At 41.7% G+C, this 21,824-nt stretch overlaps 1 protein-coding gene across 3 annotated transcripts in view; it reads right to left on the bottom strand.

Moving 5' to 3' along the window:
* Positions 1-21,824, bottom strand: part of USP13 (ubiquitin specific peptidase 13) — a 1,684,661-nt gene that overhangs the window by 501,149 nt on the left and 1,161,688 nt on the right. For all 3 annotated transcript variants that reach the window (XM_044070383.1, XM_044070384.1, XM_044070385.1), the window contains exon 7: positions 16,813-16,907. In XM_044070383.1, the coding sequence (XP_043926318.1) occupies positions 16,813-16,907 (95 nt within the window). The remainder of the gene's footprint in view (positions 1-16,812; positions 16,908-21,824) is intronic.

Below are 21,824 nucleotides of genomic sequence, written 5' to 3'. Positions count from 1 at the left end.
TAGAATGGTTTCCTATATTGTTAACTAATCCATACTGTCACATAGCCATTGCAGATGGCACTACACATTTAGGGCTATGGATTGTCTACACCAACCTCTACTGTGTTTGACAACTGTTGGCCTTGTAATGTGGACATTGGGACATATACTAGGTCCTCAACATAGTAATTTAGCAAAACCCGCCCCCCAATGGATCCTGTTATTACACAATTCTACCAACACCCACACAGAATACTGATGACAGAAACACCCACACAGAATACTGATGACAGACAGACACACGCACACACATGCACACACATACACTTGCCAGTACTGAGTTTCGAACCCCTACCTATGTATTGCTACTATAGTATTACGCATTTATCGCATGCACCACGGAGCTTATAGGATGGATGCTGTCCCAAAGCACTTCTAAGGTAAGGAACATCATCAGCCCTTGTAAATACTGGCACTGGGTGATGTAGTGGGTGAGAGATTTCACAAAATATTTTACCCTACACACACATTTACATTTGCCAGGAGTGAGGTTAAAACCTCTCTTTATGTTTTCAGACCTTTATGTTACGCATTTACCACACGCACCACTGACCTTACATGGTTTAGGGTTGCAAACAGCTACTTCTAAGGTAAATGATATCTGCAAGACTGTTAAGTCAGGCACTGAGAAGTGTACTGGGTGCAAATAGGGGCAAAATCTTTAATGTACAGACACATATATGTAGATATATGTACACACACAAACACTTGCCAGGAATGAGATTCAAACCCCTACCTATGTAGTTATTGCTACTACATTGTTATGCATTTATCACATGCGCCACAGAGCTTATAGGTAAAACAGTGCCGAAACATACCTTTAAGGTGAGTGACAGCAGCAGTGCTAAAGGAGGAGTAAGGGAAGTCTAGTGAGTGTGAATGGCCACAAAATCAGGTCTCTACAAAGACACACACTCTCTCTCACACAAATACACACATTTTCACAGTTGCCAGGACCAGGATTAGAACTCTTACCTAACTAGTTTGCTACACGATAGTATTATGCAGTTATCACAAGCACCACGGGACTTATATGTCGGAGAGCTGCCCAAAGGTATCTTTGAAGGTGAGTGACATCAGCAGCAGCGCTAAAGGAGGGGTAAAGGAAGTGTAGTGAGTGTGAATAGCCACAAAATCAGGTCTCTACAAAGACACATACTCTCTCTCACACAAACGCACACATTTTCACAGTTGCCAGGGCTGGGATTAGAACTCCTACCTAACTACTTTGCTACACTATAGAATTACGCAGTTATCACATGCACCACAGAGCTTATAGGGCTGCAAGCTGCCCAAAGGGTTATTTCATGATGACTTGACATAAGCAGGAGTGCTAAAGTAGGGCAATGGGAAGTGTAATGCGTGTGAATGGCCTCAACCATATTCATCTAGAAACATACACACACACACACAAACACACACACAAAACTTTACATTTGACAGGACTGAGATTACAACTGCTACATGGATACTTATTTGTACTGTAGTGTTACACAGTTATCACAAGCACCACTGAGACTATAGGGCTGAGGGCTAAACAAAGAAATGTCTACAGTGAATGACATCAGCACATCATGTGATATAGGCCAATGGGATGTGTACTGTGTGGGAAAGACCTCATAATGGGATTATCACTGTAGCTGTCTGTCTCTCTCTTCCCCACATCTCTGTGTTATGTTTGACATATTATATTATGTTGGCCTTAGATATGTGTGAGTATTCCTATCGTGTGTGTGTGTGTGTGTGTGTGTGTGTAGTATCAATGGTGTACAATTTGGTGGGTGAGCACAGACATCTGTGAATAATGGATATCTGTAGTCTACTGTGCTGTCAGACATGGGCTTCATTTCTCCAAGTGTAGGAGCATGCCCAGTACGATCTTCTATACTGAGTGTGTGCATCCATTCCAGGGAGGGTTGGACTCCAGTTCAGGGTTTTGTGTGCTACAGCTACACCTAGCAACCTGCTTCTGCAGGATATCTGTAGATAGGTTGCCAATATGGAGATACAAGAGGCATAACATATGGGGGATACTGTAACTATTGCTGTCTGTGCTGCTTGTGTAACATGATTGGTTGTAGCATAGACTTTCTGACATATGTACTGTTTTACACTGTGATGTATCATGTCATCAACTACTGACAGTTATCATTCTTTGCTCACAGTTATTTACCAGGAAAATACAAGATGAATGAAGCTGTGACTAATATTCTGAGGCATATAGACTACACATTCTGGCACACACCTGCCATTGTGGAGGGGTAGCTACAGACAATAGACTGCTGCTTCTGTGTAAATGGTCCAGCTCCTTGTTAGTATGCTGGCTGGGGATCCCCTTCTTGTGTTTTTCTCAACTTAACGGAATGGCCATATCCTGCTGTGGCCATACATCTCAGCTGTACAGATACACCCGGATTATCCAGAGGCAGGACTCATATATCTGGTCAGTTTACCTTCACATTGTGGTTTACAAGAAGATTTGTGGCTATTCATTCATGGGTTTGCAGTCAGGAGGTAGTATGCGTGGACATTACAGAGTTTCAGACTTCACACACTCCATGGCATCCATGCTTCTATACCCCCCCCTCGGTTATTCTCTCCTCTTCCTAACATTATGAAAGCAATATCTCAGAGGTATCCCTATAGTTGAGCCTTCATCCCAGTAGTATTTACGGCCTGGTCCACAGTCCTTGCAGTAGAACATGGGGAGGCACACTACTGGCATTTGTCAACATGGCCTTGCATTTGTTTTCTGTTTACTGTGCTAGGTTGTTAGTTGGGACCCCCTAACATTCCTTACACTGGCACTACAGGTGAGGCATGGGCCTTTGCCAGAGGACTGTAGGTCATTTGAGAGTGCTGCAGGCCATCTGTAGCAGGCCAGTGCATTCTGTCAGTCATACTTTCCCAGGCTGCAAGCAAGTGGATTACCCTGGGGTGACAGTGATGAGTGGTTAAGGTGTTCCTGTCAATCCTTCCTGTTCATACTGATCCACGAGTCTGGGTGTGGTTGGGTTGCTGCTTACAGCTATGGACACACCTGCATTGGACACCTATTTGGCATGCAGCATCATGTACGTATTCCCATACAGAGATGGGTTCATGCTGTACTCATTCCCTACATCAACAGCAAGGATATGACCTGTGATAAATCTGTGGCTGATGGTGGGGTGATCTGGGTGCATGTGTGATATGGAAGCTACTTGCACCTGACTCACAAATATACCTGGGACATTCCCCTTATGCTGGCTTGTGTGTGGACATGGGCAGCCTGTCATCACTTTATAACTGTGCTTTTGTGGTCTGCCAGTGATTGGCCAGACTACCAGTATTCCATACTAGAGGGACAACTAATGTGATGCTAATCTCTATGCATAATTCCAAACTTGTGCACAATTGACAGTTATTTTATATGCACTCTGCGTAGGTTACTTCCACCTGTTTGTGTCCAGCTTTCCGATGGTGACAGATACTGACATCTGGACAGTGAGTATGTACAACTGCTAACATGAGTGTAGCTGAGAAGTAGTGTGGTTGGCACAGCAGTTGTTGGAACATGGCCCTGTCGACCACTGTACTGTACCTAGGCCACTGAGACACAGCCATCCAGGCCCACATGCTGACCACTTCCAGGCAATATTAAACACATAACAAACTTGTCACACTGACCCTTGCATACTGTACACATGCAACAATGCAGATTGGGACAGCTCTGGCAATCTGTGCTCCAGTGATATTACTCCTCAAACTTACATGTTACTGCATTTCTACATGGGATTGTGTGTGTGTGTGGGTGGGTGGGGGGGGGGGTGCACACCTGAATACTTTAAACATTTGCAATGACTGTACTGGTATTTCGGCTACTCTGTTGGCTTCCATTTCATATTGTATTGTGACCTATCATGCAGAAAGGAGGCATATCAGTAGAGTATACATGTTAGATCTTAATGGCATAAGTTTCAGTTTCAGACTTCTTACCCTTCAATGCAACTGCAAGACCTGTTGTAGTATGTCTGTGTAGGTCTGGTGGGGGCTGTTCACCATTGCCATCATTTGGGGGCCTTAGCCCGGCATTTCTTTATGGTCATCTCCACCTGTCCTGCTGGATGAGGCTGGCAGTGGGTATGTGACCCTCATTGACATCCATGTGTGTGACCTACTGACATCCACAGTTACTTGGGCCATCACTTGTACTGCGGTGGAAGTTGTCACCTTTTGTAGTACTGCCTAGTATGTTGACACCAGTATTTGTTATGAATTTCCTGCTGTCCCATATAGCTGTCAGCTGTCTGCTGTTATCTCATTCAGTCACCCAATTCCCTTGCATGCTTGCATCCATGTCATACATACAACTATGAGAACATACTACTCCATTCAGTAATTGATAGGAAGGGTGACTTACCTTGTTGCTGGCCCAGTATTGAGGATGGTGCTGGAGGGCTGATTATGTCACATGCATACTCCCTATACATTGTAAAGCACAGGTAGTGTCATGTTTGGCATCCCTTTTATTGTATGTGCAAGTCAGAGAGAGGTATCAGTCCCTGGGTCCCTACAGTGTCAGTGTGTGTGCTATGTGTTGCCTCTTTGCCAAGGCATGGGCATACTGGGAACGCCTCCTTCTGCCTACAGGGGCAGGCTCAGGATGTTCCTCCTCCGAGTCCCTCTGTACCTCTGCTGGACTTGGCAATGGTGGGGGGCTGTGTGGCCCTGCCCCGTGCTGTTTCTGCTGCAGCTGTTTCCGCAGGATCATAATGTGTAGCATGGCACATACTATGAATGTTTGTGTACATGTAGCTGGAGAGTACTGCAAGGCTCCACTGGATATGGCAAGGCAGCGGAACCGTGACTTGAACATCCCAAACACATGCTCTACAATGATCCTGGTTTGTGCATGTGCGTCATTATGGTGTTCTTGTTCACAGTTTCTGATGGGTGTCATCAGCCACAGCTCCAGTGCATAGCCAGCATCCCCCATTAGATGGCCTTATGGGATGTCCCCCCTGGCAAACACCTGATACAGCTGTGAGCAATGCCAGATGTGGGAGTTGTAATAGCTTCCAGGGCTGCCAGCACACACATTCATGACAATGCCCTGGGCATCACACACGACCTGGCAGTTGATAGAGGGAAAGCCCTTGCAGTTTATGTAGACGCTACCCTGCTCGCCGGGTGGTGTTTTGATATGGATGTGCGTGCAGTCTATAGCACCAACTACCTCAGGGCATTCTGCTATACAGTGGAGAATGCGCATACTTCTGGTCAATGGCTCATGGGTGGTGAGGAAATATATGTGCTCACTGGCATGTGGTGTCATGGCATCCAGGAACTGGTGGAGTAGCTGGATGCGGATGCCTGTGAGACCCCCGTGATATCCCCAGTTGGTCTTTGGAAGGTACCTGTGGCTTGTATTCTTAAGCCTACACATACCTTGCTATCCAATGGGATGGGTTCCCCTCTGTTAGTTGTGCGTGTGAGGCATGGACGGCACAGCTCAATGATTTGCTTTAGAATGTCCATGTCCACCCTATAACGCTCCACTATCTCCAGCTCATGTAGGCCCTGGTAGGTTACCCTGATTCTGTACACTCTTCTCCTCCTCCTCACTGTGGGTAGGTTGTCAGCATTCTCCTCCTCACCACCCTCAGTCTCTAGCACATATTGATGGAGTAAAGCAGCAGCAACCTCTAACATTTTTAGTTAGTTTTGCCAGTTAAAAATCTCCCAACTGTGTACACCGGTGGTGTAGAGTTTGTGGGACAAAAACAGTCTGTAGGGTGTTTGCATAGTTTATAGTAGTGTGCTGGGCTGATGCATGTGTAATTGGCTGATTCTGATACATTCCATCGGCCAGCTATGCTAGTTCTCCTTGATTGCCTTCCTACTGCTGTTTCCCCTTCCCAGTTCCTCCCTATTTAAGCCCTGAGGCACACCACGCATACCCAGTGCTGAAATGTAAACAGTGCTGCCATTTCCATTTTTTTTTTTTTTTTGTTTATTTAAAACCCGGTGCACAGCGCGCAAACCCGTTTAGGCTATGTACATACTGCTCAGGCACATCTGACATCTAAGGGCAAACATGGGCCACAGGGCTCCAATGAGCTTACAGCAAGCATGACACACCTCCTTATGAAATCATTCAGCTCTTACACCTGCACTGTTGTATTGCTGCACCTACACGGTTAGGTACAAGCTGACACTTTGAAGAAATATGTGATTTAGTATAACTCCCCTCATTTGCATACCCCAGTGTGTAGGTCATTAATTACTGCACTAAAACGGACCCTTTTCCCTTGACAACCAGTGCTCCCTGGTATTGTTTACATTCTGCATGCCATTGACTATAATGGCAAAATGCAGAATTAACTTAAAACTGCGTTTTCACATTTTTTTTTTATTTTCAGCATGATCCCATTTGCAAGCTGCTGCCCTATGCTTAAACGGCCGAGATCAGCCAAAAAAAAGTTAAATTTTCATAATAATTCATTGTTTTTAATGCCAATGGCCTTATATTTGGCCAATGGCATGTCTAATGTACATAATACATGCTTTTTCATGAGCTGTCATGCCTCCGTTTTGTCATTTGCAGAAATGTACTCAGTTATTTTCTGAATACATTTCCGTACTGACACTGTTCTAGCACGGAGACCTGGCAGCTTGGTGAATCGCTAAATCACCTCATTTGCATGGTTTTCACCAGCAAATGAGGTAATTTGCATATTTGCTGGTTTTCTGTGATAGAACAGTGAAGGACCGCTCGTGCACGTGAAAACGGCACTATCCTGAATTGCTCGGCGGCCATTTTCCATGCAGGAGCTCCTATACTGTTCCTGCATGGAAAATACGGCTTCCTGAATCCCGAGGAAGGTCTTTCCATCCTGCTCACTGCAGGAAAAGTGTTTCTTTAACAGTTGGGCCAAACAGAGAGGATCCACCAAAGGGAGCATTGATGAATGACACTTTGAAAGACTCCACAAAATCACACAATTGCATCCAGGCATGTCTCCTAATGGCTATGCTTTCACCTGCAGCCCATGAGAAACCATCAGCTTTATGAGAGGTTAGCCTCATGGATGCATTTGTGATTGGTTATAGGGTAGCCAGTCAAGAGGAAAAAAACCTCTTCCTTCGTCAACATGGGCCCAGGGGTAGAGTTAGAGGGTTCCTTGATTAAGTCCTTCTGTAACCTAGTGAAGTGTGCCTGATAGTTTAGTGACCATAAAGCCAAGGTCTTTGAGGAGTAAACGTACTTCCCATACCTGTCCAACACTCTAGATTCTCTACTAGGGGATGGACAGAGGAGTTCTGTTCAGCCAGCTCCTTTTGGTGGCTGGAGCAACAGCCATGGCATCCACGGGGATTCCCTTACTCCAAATCTATCTTTAAGTGCTCCAAGAATGTTATCCAGATCCCATAGAATTGTTTCTACAGTATCTAGTTCCTTCCATGCCCGGTGGGAGAAAGATCTATAACCATATCTGCCAGGGGAGTAACCCAAGATGTAGATAGGCCAGACCCAAAGACGTCTAGGAACATCAATTCCACCTGGAAAGGGATTTCAGAGCCACCTTTTTGGCACAGGATTTTTAGAATGTCTCAAAGGAGACGTTTTCTGGTGGAAATCTTGGGGACCCTTCCTCTTCATTAAAATTGGTGTCTTTGGTCAAAGATTCCTGAGGGGGATCTAAGTGCCTCTTTTGCACAACCTCTTCTGGGGGACCTCTTCAATGAGGTGTTCTGAAGAGGTATCGGAAGAAGCATGGCATTCTCTATCTGGAATTGCCTGGAAGCTACTACAGCTTGGCTGTCCCTGTGGAGTAAGATGAAGAGACTCAGAAGCAGGATCCAAAGTTGGAACAGAGTACAGATCCGAAGAGGTAAGAGTTGAAACAGCTCTTGAGTGAGAGAAAACACTCTCCACCACCTTGAAGGCCATGGGACCAGGAGAAGCAGAAGTCAGCCTAGCCAGACTCAAAGATCTTGGATCACAAAAACGGGGTCTGCCCCATTCATCTGCTCAGGGGGAGGAGTCAGAGTCGAGCTGTCCAGTGCTGAGCCTCCAACAGGACGTGACTGCTCCAAAAGCCTCGGAGTCAAAGTCATCCCTCAGATGTGATGCTATCACTTCAGCTCCAAGACACATCCTACTCAAGGGGAGTCAGAGCTGAACAGATCAGGGAAGTAGTCGGAGTTGAAGATAAAGGCATCTTCGGAACCAGCTGTTTGATCCTTGCATATCTCGGACCCAAGGGCTCCGTAACAGAAGGTCAAATCAGAAAAGGAAAGATGATGGATGTGAGGAAGGTTTAAGGTTCACAGATATGATGGGAGACAGAGATGGCAACCCCCCCCCCCCGTTTAGATCTGTGTTTTGAGAAATGTTCTCATCATCCTGTCTGCCTCTGCTTCAGAAAGACTTCAGGAAGACCTGATCGAAGAGGAAGTGGACGGTGTTTGAGAAGCCTTTCTTGCAGTCTCTTGTAGGAAAAGAGACCTCAGTCTTGGAGACAATGGCTCTGGAGAAAACCGAAGGCTTCAGAGCTGAGAAGACTTTGATGATGAAGGCCTAGGATCTGTAGATTTCAAATCAGAGGGCTTGAAGATTTAAACTGGAAGTTCCAATGTCAAAGCAGATTTGGGAGAACTGACAGGAGAGTGCTTTCTATGCTCTGTAGACTTAGATTTCTGTGAGGCAGTTTGAGCCCCTGAAGTAGAAACAGCAGAAGAAGAAGCAGAAGTAGGGATAAGCCCTTTAAGCACCAACTTGTTGGGTCAGTTGCTGATAGCCCTGGTATTAAAGCCAGCATGAATTGTACAAGGAGCATCTGGATGAGAAGGGGTAAACAATAAACGCACTCTTTCTGGACATCAGAGTTGGACATGTTGTGCCCAGATGAAGTGAACTTTTTAAATCCAGTAGCCTTTTCAGCCATTGCTGTAAACTTGCGAACGAAAAAAAAAAGTCAAAAGAATGACAGATTTAAAGGTTTTTCTTTTTTCTTTTTTAAAGAAGAAAGAGAAAATTATATCAACAATGGTAATAAGATTACCTTATGGGAAAAGGTAAAGAGAAGTAGAGAGATGCCAGCAATGGTAAAATAGAATACCAAAGTATGATAAGAAAGGTTTGAAAAAATATTACTAGCTTAGCGGGTAAAGAGAGGAAGCTATATAATGTAATAAGTAAGGAAAATTGGTTAAACGTTAAAGTTTTTCTCACTATTCCTGAAAAAAACACTGCCTGAGCTCAAGAGAATGTGATCCCAACCAAATAGTTAAGAGTGGCAATTGAGATCTGAGGTGGTACAGTGGTCAATGGCATTATGGGTAAAGGGTGGAACTTGAGAGTTGCATCCTAGAATCTAGTGAAAAGCAGCCGAGTCTGATCCGAGCATCAGATCTAAGACTCATTCGTTCAGGAACGAATGAAAATGACAGCATCAGACCTTATTTTTCTATATAACAGTAAACATACCATTCATCCATTCTATTGGCTCTACTTGCTTCTTAATGACACTGACAGTCACTATGCATTTCAGTCCCTGTTCAGCTTTAATTTCAAGTACAACAGATACCGTTTTAATAGCCTATATTATTGGTACTACATTTGTTTTTATTTGGCTCTGATATTCTCTTGGCAATGCCCTAAGCCTGTCAATAAATGGAGATAGCCAATCAGGATATCACTGCCATGGTTCTTTTGAGTGTGTTAAATGTTTTGTGGCTCTATCATTGATTGTGAACACATGCAGTCTTCTTTGTCTGCATGCTGTGAATTAATTTTACCATTCTGGTTTCTCTCAAGCAATCCAATCCAAAATATTAGGAGAATTTACTTATTTAATTGCTATTATTTGAGAAAGTTTGAAGTTTTTGAACCAGGGGCAGAACAGGTTAACAATGTACGCACAGCTCTCTCTAATATCTTCCTGCCTCCACAGCTTCAAAAGTATTATCTGAAATTACGTTAAACAATTTGCATTTGCATCAAGTTTAAAAGCTATATCCTGTCAGTTGCATTCCTCCTTATTTCTTTGCAAAAATCAGACTTACTTCTTGTTTCATTTGTTTATGATTTCACTGTGTTAATTGTTTTCATTTTGGAAGTAACTATAAACAGTTCATTGTCATACTTTTGTCCAACAACATGCACATTCTTTTGCATTTACACAATGCACACAAGTATTCTTGTCTAGCTTTGATTCAACATAATTGATTATGTGCTTGGCAGCTCTTTTAAGCTTATAATTATGTCTACTGCAACTTTCAGTTAAAAAGATACAAAATTTTCCATCCTGAAAGCGTTGCTACAACACATTGGCTCATTGGTTTCTCTATAGTATCCATTGTTTTTACAACACATCCTGCTTTATTTCTCTTTCAGTCCTTATTGTTTGGCTCACAATTTAATTCACACACCTCCTCATCAGTTAACGCACAAATCCTGATCTTTTTATAAGTTCAGGTCTGTTTCACCTACAGTCTGCCTCTTGTTCCATGTCTTATACCACACATTATTCTAATATAAGAGAATCATACACCTCATTCAATTCACAGTCTTTAGCTCTGTTCTTTAGCTAAGTAACATATACAGCTATAGTTTCTGTATGTCCTTGAGTTCCTGTAAAGAACAAAGATCTAATAAATAGCACAATCTTTCTGAGTTGCCAATAATTATATATTTGATCTCTAAATCCTGCTGTTGTGTCTTTCTGTTCGCCAAGGAGGAAGAAAAGTTATCTACAGCTTCCTCACCATCAGTCTGCAGGAATGTTGCATACTGTATCTCTTCAAATTTCTCAGTTAAACAACTTGCAATGAGGAATTCATTAAATTTCTGAATCCAAACTTTCCAATATACGGCCACATTCTCAGACAATAACAGGAATCCCACTGGCAGCACTTGTTATATATTTCCAATGAGAATTATTCTTCTATAGGTCCTAACAGACAAACTGGCAAGAATTGTATGCCTTCACTTTTGCAGATATATTTTTCAGTTCTGGCAGATATTTCTACATTATGACATGTCATGTCACAAGGCTTAATACATAACACACACAGGAAATGTGGTGTAGCTTCTTTAAAGTCTATACTCAAGTAAAATTTTCTGAAACTTATGTGTACCACACAACAGACAAATCACTGCAGCTAGCAAAATTGTTAAAGCTACACACCCATGTATCTGAAATTATCATTATAACTGAAGATTTTTTTTAAGAAAAACAGCAAATGGTCAGTAACACTGAGACACTACACAGTTGAAATTACTTTAGTTCAGATAGAGATGTGTATCACACAGCGGTAAAGAGAAATAAAGAAAGCTCTTGGGTAATTCTTGATATGTATGCCTGCCTCATGTACCATCAAATGTTTCAAAGAATACTAGTGTTAGATCAGCACAATTTTAGTATGGCCAATTAACTAGAAACGTTTATATGAAGCAAAAGGAAATGAGAGTTCACATACAGACATAAAGACAATGTGCACTCTTCATAAAGACGGTGCCTGGGTTGCAGGACTGAACTTTGTACCCTCAAGCTATGATAAACAGATCTTATTTGTGAGCCATAAATCTAACTACAAGCAGTCATGGTTTTGAGAAAAACACTGATGATGTCAAAGATTGTCTTTCTAGTAAGTTTTCCAAGCTTCGAAGGGTATGACTACAAAAATAAAAATGCAGTACATTTTCAGTCTTTACAAAGGCACAGAAAAGCACAGCAGACATTTAAAATTACAGTACTGACAACTTTCATACTAACCAATCAATACTAAACAGCCAATGGTATTTTATTCCATCACATGTCAGACATATGTTTAAGTACTATCCTCTTTAGATGAGTTTTTGGTATTCAGCATGACCTGCAAGGGCCTACTTGGTGGCTTCAGCCAAAGAAAGGCAAAAGGACACTGTAAGGAATGAGTACAAGTCCTTGGAAATGGAAGTGTTTGGCTGGAGTACAACTCAACAGCTACAAATCTAGCAACAGAAAGCAGACTGATTAACTTAAAGGTAGGCAATATTTTATCAGTCATATTTCTAATTAATCTAATTACCTTAAATAAACACCATTAAATAGGAATATTAAGCTATCACAAAAGCATTGGTTAACTTGACTACACCATCTACTTCACATTATGATGAATGTATTAATTAAAGGAATAAAAAAACAAATAAAATAATTGAACCATCGACATGCTCTGAGTGAGATACTTCTTGGCACAGTCAAAATACTGAGATGTGGAGTGCGTCTCAGAAAGATGTGGGCTGATTTCAGAGGTATAGCTAGGGTAGAGCAAAGGGGCTGCCACCTTGGAAGCAAGATGCCAGCTGGGTGGTAGTGCAGTATCTGAATGCTGACAATGCATTAGCAGCCATGAATCAAGTGCTTCAGTGCTCCACGATGGGAAGGGCCACAGATTAAAGACCCCCTTTTATTGCTCCAAATCTTTGAGTTGAGGGGAACTGCAAAGGGCACTAGAAAGATGGCTTAGGCTCCAACTGATACAAATATATACTAAAAACTATACAGTACTTCCTATTTTTACATTTTCTCTGTCTCTGGTACAGTTTCCATGACACCAAGCAGCAGCAAACAGGATATGACTGAGTCAGTAAAAATGGTGCTATATGTTTAAAAATATACATTTTGAGTGACAGACTAGTAGCTGGCTGCTCTACATATGTCAACATACTTTAAAAATAAACTACAACAAATATTTTAGTACTTCTTCCTTTATTATTAACTATAACGGCAATCACTGACAACTGCCTGCATGTGGAAAGTCAGTCTTCATTAAATAAAACCTAAAGACCTGAATTACCACCATTGTTAAACAATAAAAAGGAATCTTCAAAGAAAGGGAAATACAATCTATATGCATAAAGCTTTACATATACAACCATTTTGTTATAAATCAATAAGTAGCTAAAAATGAATCAATGAAGTTGAGATCTTCTACAGCATTACAAATGAACAAAACACTGGACGTGGAGGTTATGGTCAACCTGAAAACAAGTTCTAGCCTTCCATAGCTTCTCCCTGTGAAGTCTTTAGTTCAGTCAAAATAAATCTTGGGCTGCTGCACACACTTCACATTCTTTTGTTTAAAAAGCATAACAATGAGTACTTGTATGTTGCTTTGTCATTTTAACTATGTATGGACCTTTTGCTTTTGTGTGCAAGAGACCAGATGGAAGGGGAGCAGGGCTAGGTGTATCAGAGGTGGTTTCCAATTGTTTTATCATGGTGTGGATGGGAGGAGAAATGGCGTAGGCATTGTCCTGATGGAAGAGTATGCTAAGTGTTTTGGAGGTGAAAAGAGTGTCGGATAGAGTGATGTTTATGATGCTGGAAATTGATGGTGTAATGATGATGTTGTTAGTGCATATGCTCCACAAGTTGGGTGTGCGATGGATGAGAAAGAAAAATTTTGGAGTGAGTTGGATGAAGTGGTGATGACTGTACCAAAGAGTGAGAGACTGGTGATTGGAGCAGATTTCAATGGGCATGTTGGTGAAAGGAACAGAGGGGATGAGGAAGTGATAGGTAGGTATGGTGTTAAGCAAAGGAATGCAGAAGGTTAGATGGTAGTGGATTTTGAAAAAAGGATGGACATGGCTGTGATGAATACATATTTTAACAAGAGGGAAGAGCATAGGGTGACATACAAGAGTGGAGGAAGACGCACACAGGTGCATTATATCTTATGTAGAAGGGCCAGTCTGAAGGAGATTGGAGACTGTAAAGTGGTGGTAGGGGAAAGTGTAGTTAGGCAGCATAGGATGATGGTTTGTAGGATGACATCGGTGATCAAGAAGAGGAGGATGAGTGTGAGGGCAGCACCAAGGATCAAATGGTTGTTGTTGTGTCTTTTCGGCTTTTCCCGGTTAGGGGTCGCCACAGCGGAATTCCAGTCCGCTAATGATTGGCAGTTGATTTTTACGTGCCGAGTTGCCAGCCCTGACGCACAACCTTCAACGAAGGTATGCCCATTCACGCATGTCTCCACGCAGAAGACGCTCTAGCTGAGAATCGAACTGGACAGCATCTTACTGTGAGGCGACAATGCTACCGTGGAAACTGAAAAAGGGTAATTGTGAGGTGATGTTCAGGGAAGAGTTAAGACAGGCACTGGGTGGCAGTGAAGAGTTACCGAATAGCTGGGTAACTACAGCAGAGCTAGTAAGAGAGATGGCTAGAAAGGTGCTTGGTGTGACATCTGGAAAGAGGAAGGAGGACAAGGAGACCTGGTGGTGAAATGAAGAAGTGCAGGAGAGTATACAGAGAAAGAGGCTGGCGAAGAAGAAGTGGGATTGTCAAAGAGATGAAGAAAGTAGACAAGAGTATAAGGAGATGAGGTGCATGGCAAAGAGAGAGGTGGCGAAGGCTAAGGATAAGGCGTATGAAGAGTTGTATAAAAGGTTGGACACTAAGGAGGGAGAAAAGGACCTGTACCAATTGGCTAGACAGCGGGACCGAGCTAGTAAAGATGTGAAGCAGGTAAGGGTGATAAAGGATAATGAGGAAAACATACTCACAAGCGAGGAGAGTGTGTTGAGCAGATGGAAAGAGTACTTTGAGGGGTTCATGAATGAAGAGAATGAGAGGGAGAGAAGGTTGGATGATGTGCGGACAGTGAATCATGAAGTGCAGTGGATTAGCAAGGAGGAAGTAAGGATAGCTATGAAGAGGATGAAGAAAGGAAAGGCTGTTGGTCCAGATGACATACCTGTGGAAGCATGGAGGTGTTTAGGTGAAATGGCAGTGCAGTTTTTAACTAGATTGTTTAATGAAATCTTGGAAAGTGAGAGGATGCCTGAGGAATGGAGATGTTTAGGTGAAATGGTAGTGGAGTTTTTAACTAGATTGTTTAATGAAATCTTGGAAAGTGAGAGGATGCCTGAGGAATGGAGAAAAAGTGTTTTGGTACCGATTTTTAAGAATAAGGGTGATGTGCAGAGCTGTAGTAACTACAGAGGGATTAAACTGATCAGTCACAGCATGAAGTTATGGGAAAGAGTAGTGGAAGCTAGGTTAAGAAGGGAGGTGATGATTAGTGATCAGCAGTATGGTTTCATGCCAGGAAAGAGCACTACAGATGCGATGTTTGCTCCGAGAGTGTTGATGGAAAAGTACACAGAAGGTCAGAAGGAGTTGCATTGTGTCTTTGTGGATTTAGAGAAAGCATATGACAGGGTGCCTAGAGAGGAGTTGTGGTATTGTATGAGGAAGTCGGAAGTGTCAGAGAAGTATGTAAGAGTGGTACAGGATATGTACGAAGGTAGTGTGACAGTGGTGAGGTCTGCGGTGGGAGTGACGGATGAGTTTAAGGGGGAGGGTGGGATTACATCAAGGATCAGCTCTGAGCCCTTTCTTATTTGTAATGGTAATAGACAGGTTGACAGACGAGATCAGACAGGAGTCCCCGTCGACTATGATGTTTGCAGATGACATTGTGATCTGTAGTGAGAGTAGGGAACAGGTGGAGGAGACCCTGGAGAGGTGGAGATATGCTCTAGAGAGAAGAGGAATGAAGGTCAGCAGGACTAAGACAGAATATATGTATGTGAATGAGAGAGAGGAATGGTGAGGATGCAAGGAGTAGAGGTGGTGAAGGTGGATGAGTTTAAATACTTGGGATCAACAGTTCAGAGTAATGGTGAGTGTGGAAGAGAGGTGAAGAAGAGAGTACAGGCAGGATGGAGTGGGTGGAGAAGAGTGTCAGGAGTGATTTGTGACAGACGAGTACCAGTAAGAGTGAAAGGGAAGGTCTACAAGAGGGTAGTGAGACCAGTTATGTTATATGGGTTGGAGACAGTGGCATTGACAAAAAGGCAGGAGTCAGAGCTTGATGTGGCAGAGTTGAAGATGTTAAGATTTGCACTGGGTGTGATGAGGATGGACGGGATTAGGAATAAGTATACTAGAGGGTCAGCCCAGGTTGGAAGGTTTGGAGACAAAGCCAGAGAGGCAAGATTATGTTGGTTTGGACATGTGCTGAGGAGGGATGCAGAGTATATTGGGAAAAAGATGCTAAGGATGAAGCTGCCAGGTAACAGGAAAAGAGGAAGACCTAAGATAAGGTTTATGAATGTGGTGAGAGAGGACATGCAGGTGGTTGGTGTGACAGAGCAAGATGCAGAGGACAGGAAGAAATGGAAACAGTTGATCTGCTGTGGCGACCCCTAACGGGAGCAGCCGAAAGAAGAAGATGAACCTTTTGCTTTTGAGACTGCAGAGGTCATATTCCATCTCAAGATGGCAATGTAAATTACTCACACATCTCACACATTGCTGTTTCTTGCTTTTGTTGGCATTAGTCAACCACTTTGAAAAAACTGCTACATGCACTTCTGTTTTCTTAACATTTATTTTAATGTAGTGCAATTCAGTATTTACAAGAAAATAATATATTAGTTGATGCAGAGGGTTAAGTCTGTGAGCTGTAGTTCCTGGGGTACATGGTTTGATTCCCTCAACCCTCCTTTGCTTACTGCGTGACCATGAGCAAGTCAATTAATCAGACATTGCTGGGTTATCCCAGAAAAAGGACTATGTCTCCTGTGGGTCTACCTGGTTAACAAATGGGTATTATTACAAGGTTGAGGGGTTGGTATAATGGTTAAGGTGTTTATCTTGTGAACTTTAGATGATAACATTTCATACTGCTGTTTCCTTTATTTGACTTACTACACTTGGAATCCACTACAGTCACCATTAGTAGACGTTATTTTCTAAAGAATTAGAAAATCAGGGATATAATTACCGTTTGCATTTGCAGCATATCAATTCCAAAATGTGCTAAATGTTTTGCTAAATGGGGATCCAATACTGCCTCCTCTTCATCAAATGAATACACATCTACAGAAAAGACAGAAAAAAAACATAGATTCAGATATATGGGCGATAATTATGCACAATAAAAGAAAATTAAGTTAAGTCTTTCTTACATCTATGATTCAAATCTGCTTACCTCATATGCAATCAGCCACTAAATAATTAGATAATATTTTAAAGAACTGATGAAGGCAAGGAAAAACAAACACACCTTTGTTTTCTTACCTAAAAACAATGCCACTAGTCAGAATATCCCTAAATTCTCTGTCTCTATTAGTGAGATTGCTAGCTATACAATAAATGCAAAACAGATAAAAACTCAAGTGATACAAACACCAGTTGTAAACTAAAGTAACAGCGTAGCAGCAAAATGGTATGTCTGTTCAACTCCGGTGCATAAAATCTCCCAAAAACCAACATTCACTGAGAATATGAATGAAAAATCACAAAAAATAAATGCTGAACCCTGCTCTGTTGAGCACAGAGGAATAAGATGTGACTGATCTAGATGATGTGAGTTCAAATAATGACGCAGGTGCCAGAACAGACTAATAGGGAGGGTGAAAGTAAGCAGCTTTCCCATCCTGGGGAGTGGGGGTTTACCAGTCAGGCAGTCTGCTCTGCTCCTTCATAAGTAGAGGACTGCATTCATAAAAGGCCATTGACAGGGTGTTGTTGGCATGACTCTCAAGCCAGTGAAAAGTTGCCCTTGGTGAGATGTGTGTGCGAGTGTGAGCAAACACATATTGTGGTAGGGTGAAGGAGGCCTCTTCGGTGACACATGTGCCAACAACACAATTACTTAAGTAGAAAAGCCTTGAGGGCTGTCCCATGGATCAGTTTGCATTTCACAATGAATGGATGGACTGGGAATGGCTCTGGCCCTGTAAAGAATGAAAGAACCATGCAGGATCACAAGGGAGCTGATGGTCGGGAAGCACCAAGGATCCAAAAAAAAGCATAAAACTTCAATATTTATAGAATGGCAAGTATTTCTGATTAAATGTTGACAATAAATGAGGATTCACTTTTTCTAACTCTTGATTTATTGGCTACTATTCAAAACTTTTTTTTTGTAGTTCTGGCACACCTTCCTTTTTAATGTTCATAAAAAATATCATGCATTTATACACATTTTTTGCCACAATAAAATGTTCCATTAAGCTAAGCTATTCTTTCTGAGACTAGAAACATTTTCCTTGTTTTAATTTATTTCTAAATCGTTTACAAACCACCTAAAAATTACAAATTTTGTACAGCTCTCTTTCATATTATCATTGCATGCTACGCTGAAGCAGCTGCTGAATTCTAATTAAAAACGCCCATCATGTAATTAATCTAGCTACATACAAATCAGTCAGCCCAAAGCAGAAGTTTATAATCTATCATTCATGGTCATGTGAAAATGAGGCAGTCAACACTGAGTTAATTATCTTGTTCCATTTAACATGAAGCATGTTGGTTATAAATTCCCAAGACAGCATGTTATTGCTTACCATACCTTTATAACCACAACTAAAGTATCGTAAAACAAGAAAGCAAATAAGCAAAAGATAAAACTATATTTACTATATACAAATCACTGTACAAACAGGCATAAGACAAAAACGCCCCAATGTGAATAAATGTCTCACTTGAACTTCCTGTCACTTTCTATTCCCCCAACAAAATGAATTCAAGGACTCAAACAATGGATTGATTTCCCTCTCTTCTTCACCCAACCATTATTTCACATTCCTGTTCTCTGAGTTGCTTCACTAGACATTTCAAAATGGTGGCTCTCTATTTTTCCATTTCGCAGGTGTAGCTTTCTTTGCCATTACCAGAATTATCCACATCAATTCTGTAATGCTTCTTTACCATCCTGCCCTCACATTACTTCCAGGAAAGAAGCTTGTCATAGTTGAACTGTCTGAACCACCTATTTTTCTTTAATCATTTCCTCTTTTTCTCCCTAAAGTGTTCTAGAACCTCACAAGACCAAAACGTGCATCCAGTCTCCCTGTCCTCCTCATCTATCGCATCTCAAGCAACTCCCGTCAGCTGCCAAGAACAGTTTAGAGACCCTTGCTGTTATATAAAATAGCTATGTAAATCTTCCAGGCAAAAATATGAAATTCCCTCAATCATATTGCCTTACCTGCAACAGGCAGACCATTTGCTAGTCCTCTGCCTACAACTCTTCCTGTATTATACAATGCCTCCTCTAAAACGTGCACGCTGATTGGCCAGCCCAACCAGCGTGCCCGTTGTAAATCCCTCAATATACTAACGGAAAAAGGTCCGTCGCCCGGACTTTTCCGTTAGTATAACAATCTCGCTATGTTAAAAGAGTTTAACATAGCGACACAGGTTTAAAAAAAGCAACGCAGATCTCCGTTGCTTTTTTTAAAGCTGTTTCGCTATGTTAAACTCCTTTAACATAGCGACAATGTAAAGCAATGGAGATCTTGCGATCTCCGTTGCTTTTTTTTTAAACCTGTCTCGCTATGTTAAATGAGTTTAACATAGCGAGACAGCTTTAAAATAAGTAACGGAGATCTCCGTTGCTTATTTTAAAGCTGTCTCACTATGTTAAACCCATTTAACATAGCGAGACAGTAAAAAGCAACGGAGATCTTGCGTTCTCCGTTGCTTTTGCCCACAGCTCTGATGTACTGCGTAGGCATGCAGTACATCAGAACTGCCGCAGAACACCAGACAGCTGCGGAAGGGCAGCAAAGAGGCATTATACAATGCCATTATTTAAGAAAAGTAATTATTTCTTTTCTTAAATAATGTCATTGTATAATAGCAATAACCCACTTCTGGGTGTGGGTAATGCTGGATTTTCCCACGGTTGTCTTTGTTTGGTCCCTCGGGCTTCACCCTCGGGACCAAACCACGCCAACCGTGGGTAAATCCAGCATTACCCACACCCAGGCGTGGGTTATTGCTATAATAATCTGCCCCACTCAGCTATCATTCTAGCCTTATTTTCTCCCATATTAAGCTATACAAACTAGCTACTGTTCCACGCTCACACCTTCCTATTCTTTGTTGCTCCTCTACCCAGTTAACCATATTTGGCATACTCTCTTTTGTTGTATACTCCCATTTTAACTGGAATAACTCTTAATGCAAACCTAAATAAAGCAAGGAGAGGCCCTGATGTAGGTAAAATTGTTACCATTCAATACGTTTGGAACCATATACTCACTTCTTGAACTATGTTTCATTTAACATTCAAAATATGATTTCCAGTTTATGCCACACATAACTAACTACAACTGCACATAAATTACATTTCAGAGGTACAAAATGGGTACAGCAAAAAAAAAAAAAAAAGTCATTAAGTGCTACGACTAAAAACTTTTACAGATTTTGCTCTTTGTTTCACTTCTCCTTATAACAGCTGTCACTATAAAGGATCCAAGCATAACATCAATAAACACTGAACAATTAACTACATAATCCATATCTGTCAGTACACAGAAAAGCAATCATTACAGCTGAAAATGCAAATTTTTTTTCAGGACTAAACCTTACAATTTTAACAGAGTATTCACTCAAGATTGAAAGAAAAAGTATAGACAAATGTGAAATTCCCCATGCCAGTATATTAGATTCTGGTCTTGCACACATTGCAGTATTTGGAGTAATGTTCACTGTGAGAAGGCCTGACTCTACCAATTTTTCCTGAATACATTTGTTTTGGAATGCCCCATGATTATGCTGTCTATGTTATTATACAGAAGTGATCTTTCCTTTATGCTTAAATTGTTTTGAGAGAGTAAACAGTCTCTCTGAAGAGAACAGATGCAATCCAGAAACTGCTGGACCTTTTTATCCTGCAATACAAAACAAAAAAAGTCCTTCAAGTTTGACAGAAGCAGTGAAGAGACAATTTCTGATTCCACAAAGGAAATGAGGAGGGGTACAGAATACCTGTGTTCTTAACATATTAGCTGATAGAGACCCAGTAAAGACGATCTTGTGTACTGTCACAGAGTTCTTTACAGCAATCAGAATTTGGCATCATTTTTTTCTTAGAAGCGCCTGCGCATAAGATAGCCAGTGCTATGATGCCACTCTGACTATATAAGCACACACTTCCCCATGCCCACCAGTTTGCCTGAACCACAAGTGAGTACGTTCTTGGAAATAACAATGAATATTTAGCATCCCCACTGCTAGCAAGTGGTAATACTAGTATACAACTGCCTGATTTGCAGAGACTAGTTAGAGGAGCTGCTCACTTTCAGCCAGTGGGAGCCTAATTCTTGACATATCAAAGAAGGTCCTTTTGTAGATCAACTGATAATAACGAAAGTGTCTGACTTAACCAAACATCAAAGAGTTTCCTTGATGGGTCCTTTAGTTGGTCTGAATCCTAAGCAATAAGGCACTTGCCATCAGGATTAAAAGAGCCAAAGGACCTTACAGGAGAGTCCAGAAAAAATGATTCCCACAGAAAATTCTAATCACAAAAGGCCTGATTCCAGGAGTTGTGGCTAAGACAGAGAAGTTTGCAGAAGGGAAACACGATGTACCAAAACTCCTACAGCCCAAGTCTGCCATAACACAGACTAAAGCAAGCACTGGAGACAGCTATTCCTGAAGAGAAGACATTTAAAACAGGAGAGGCCCAGTGGCACACACAATCCAGCTGACACACCATTAAGGAGTGGCTAATTGGTGAATGAATCTCTTTCCATCTTGGATGTCAAGGAGATAAAATGTCAATACATAAAACGAAACTGGGACATTAAGTGCACAGACATCTGAGAAGCAGCATACCTCAGGGCCTTGACTTTACAATCATTTCCACAACTAGAAATACTACGGATCTGAATGGGCAAGCTCAGAGACAAAAAAAAACATATTTTGAGAAGAAAAAGAATCAAGGTGGGCAAACTAATCCAAGACAGGGACCTGTAAACAGGAGAACTGCCACTAGGA

The sequence above is a fragment of the Protopterus annectens genome, chromosome 4.part1 (genome assembly GCF_019279795.1).
Source record: "Protopterus annectens isolate FY-2018-M chromosome 4.part1, PAN1.0, whole genome shotgun sequence".
NCBI lineage: Eukaryota > Metazoa > Chordata > Ceratodontiformes > Protopteridae > Protopterus > Protopterus annectens.
The sequence above is the reverse complement of the archived record's forward strand: the minus strand, read 5'-3'. Positions and strand labels throughout refer to the sequence as shown.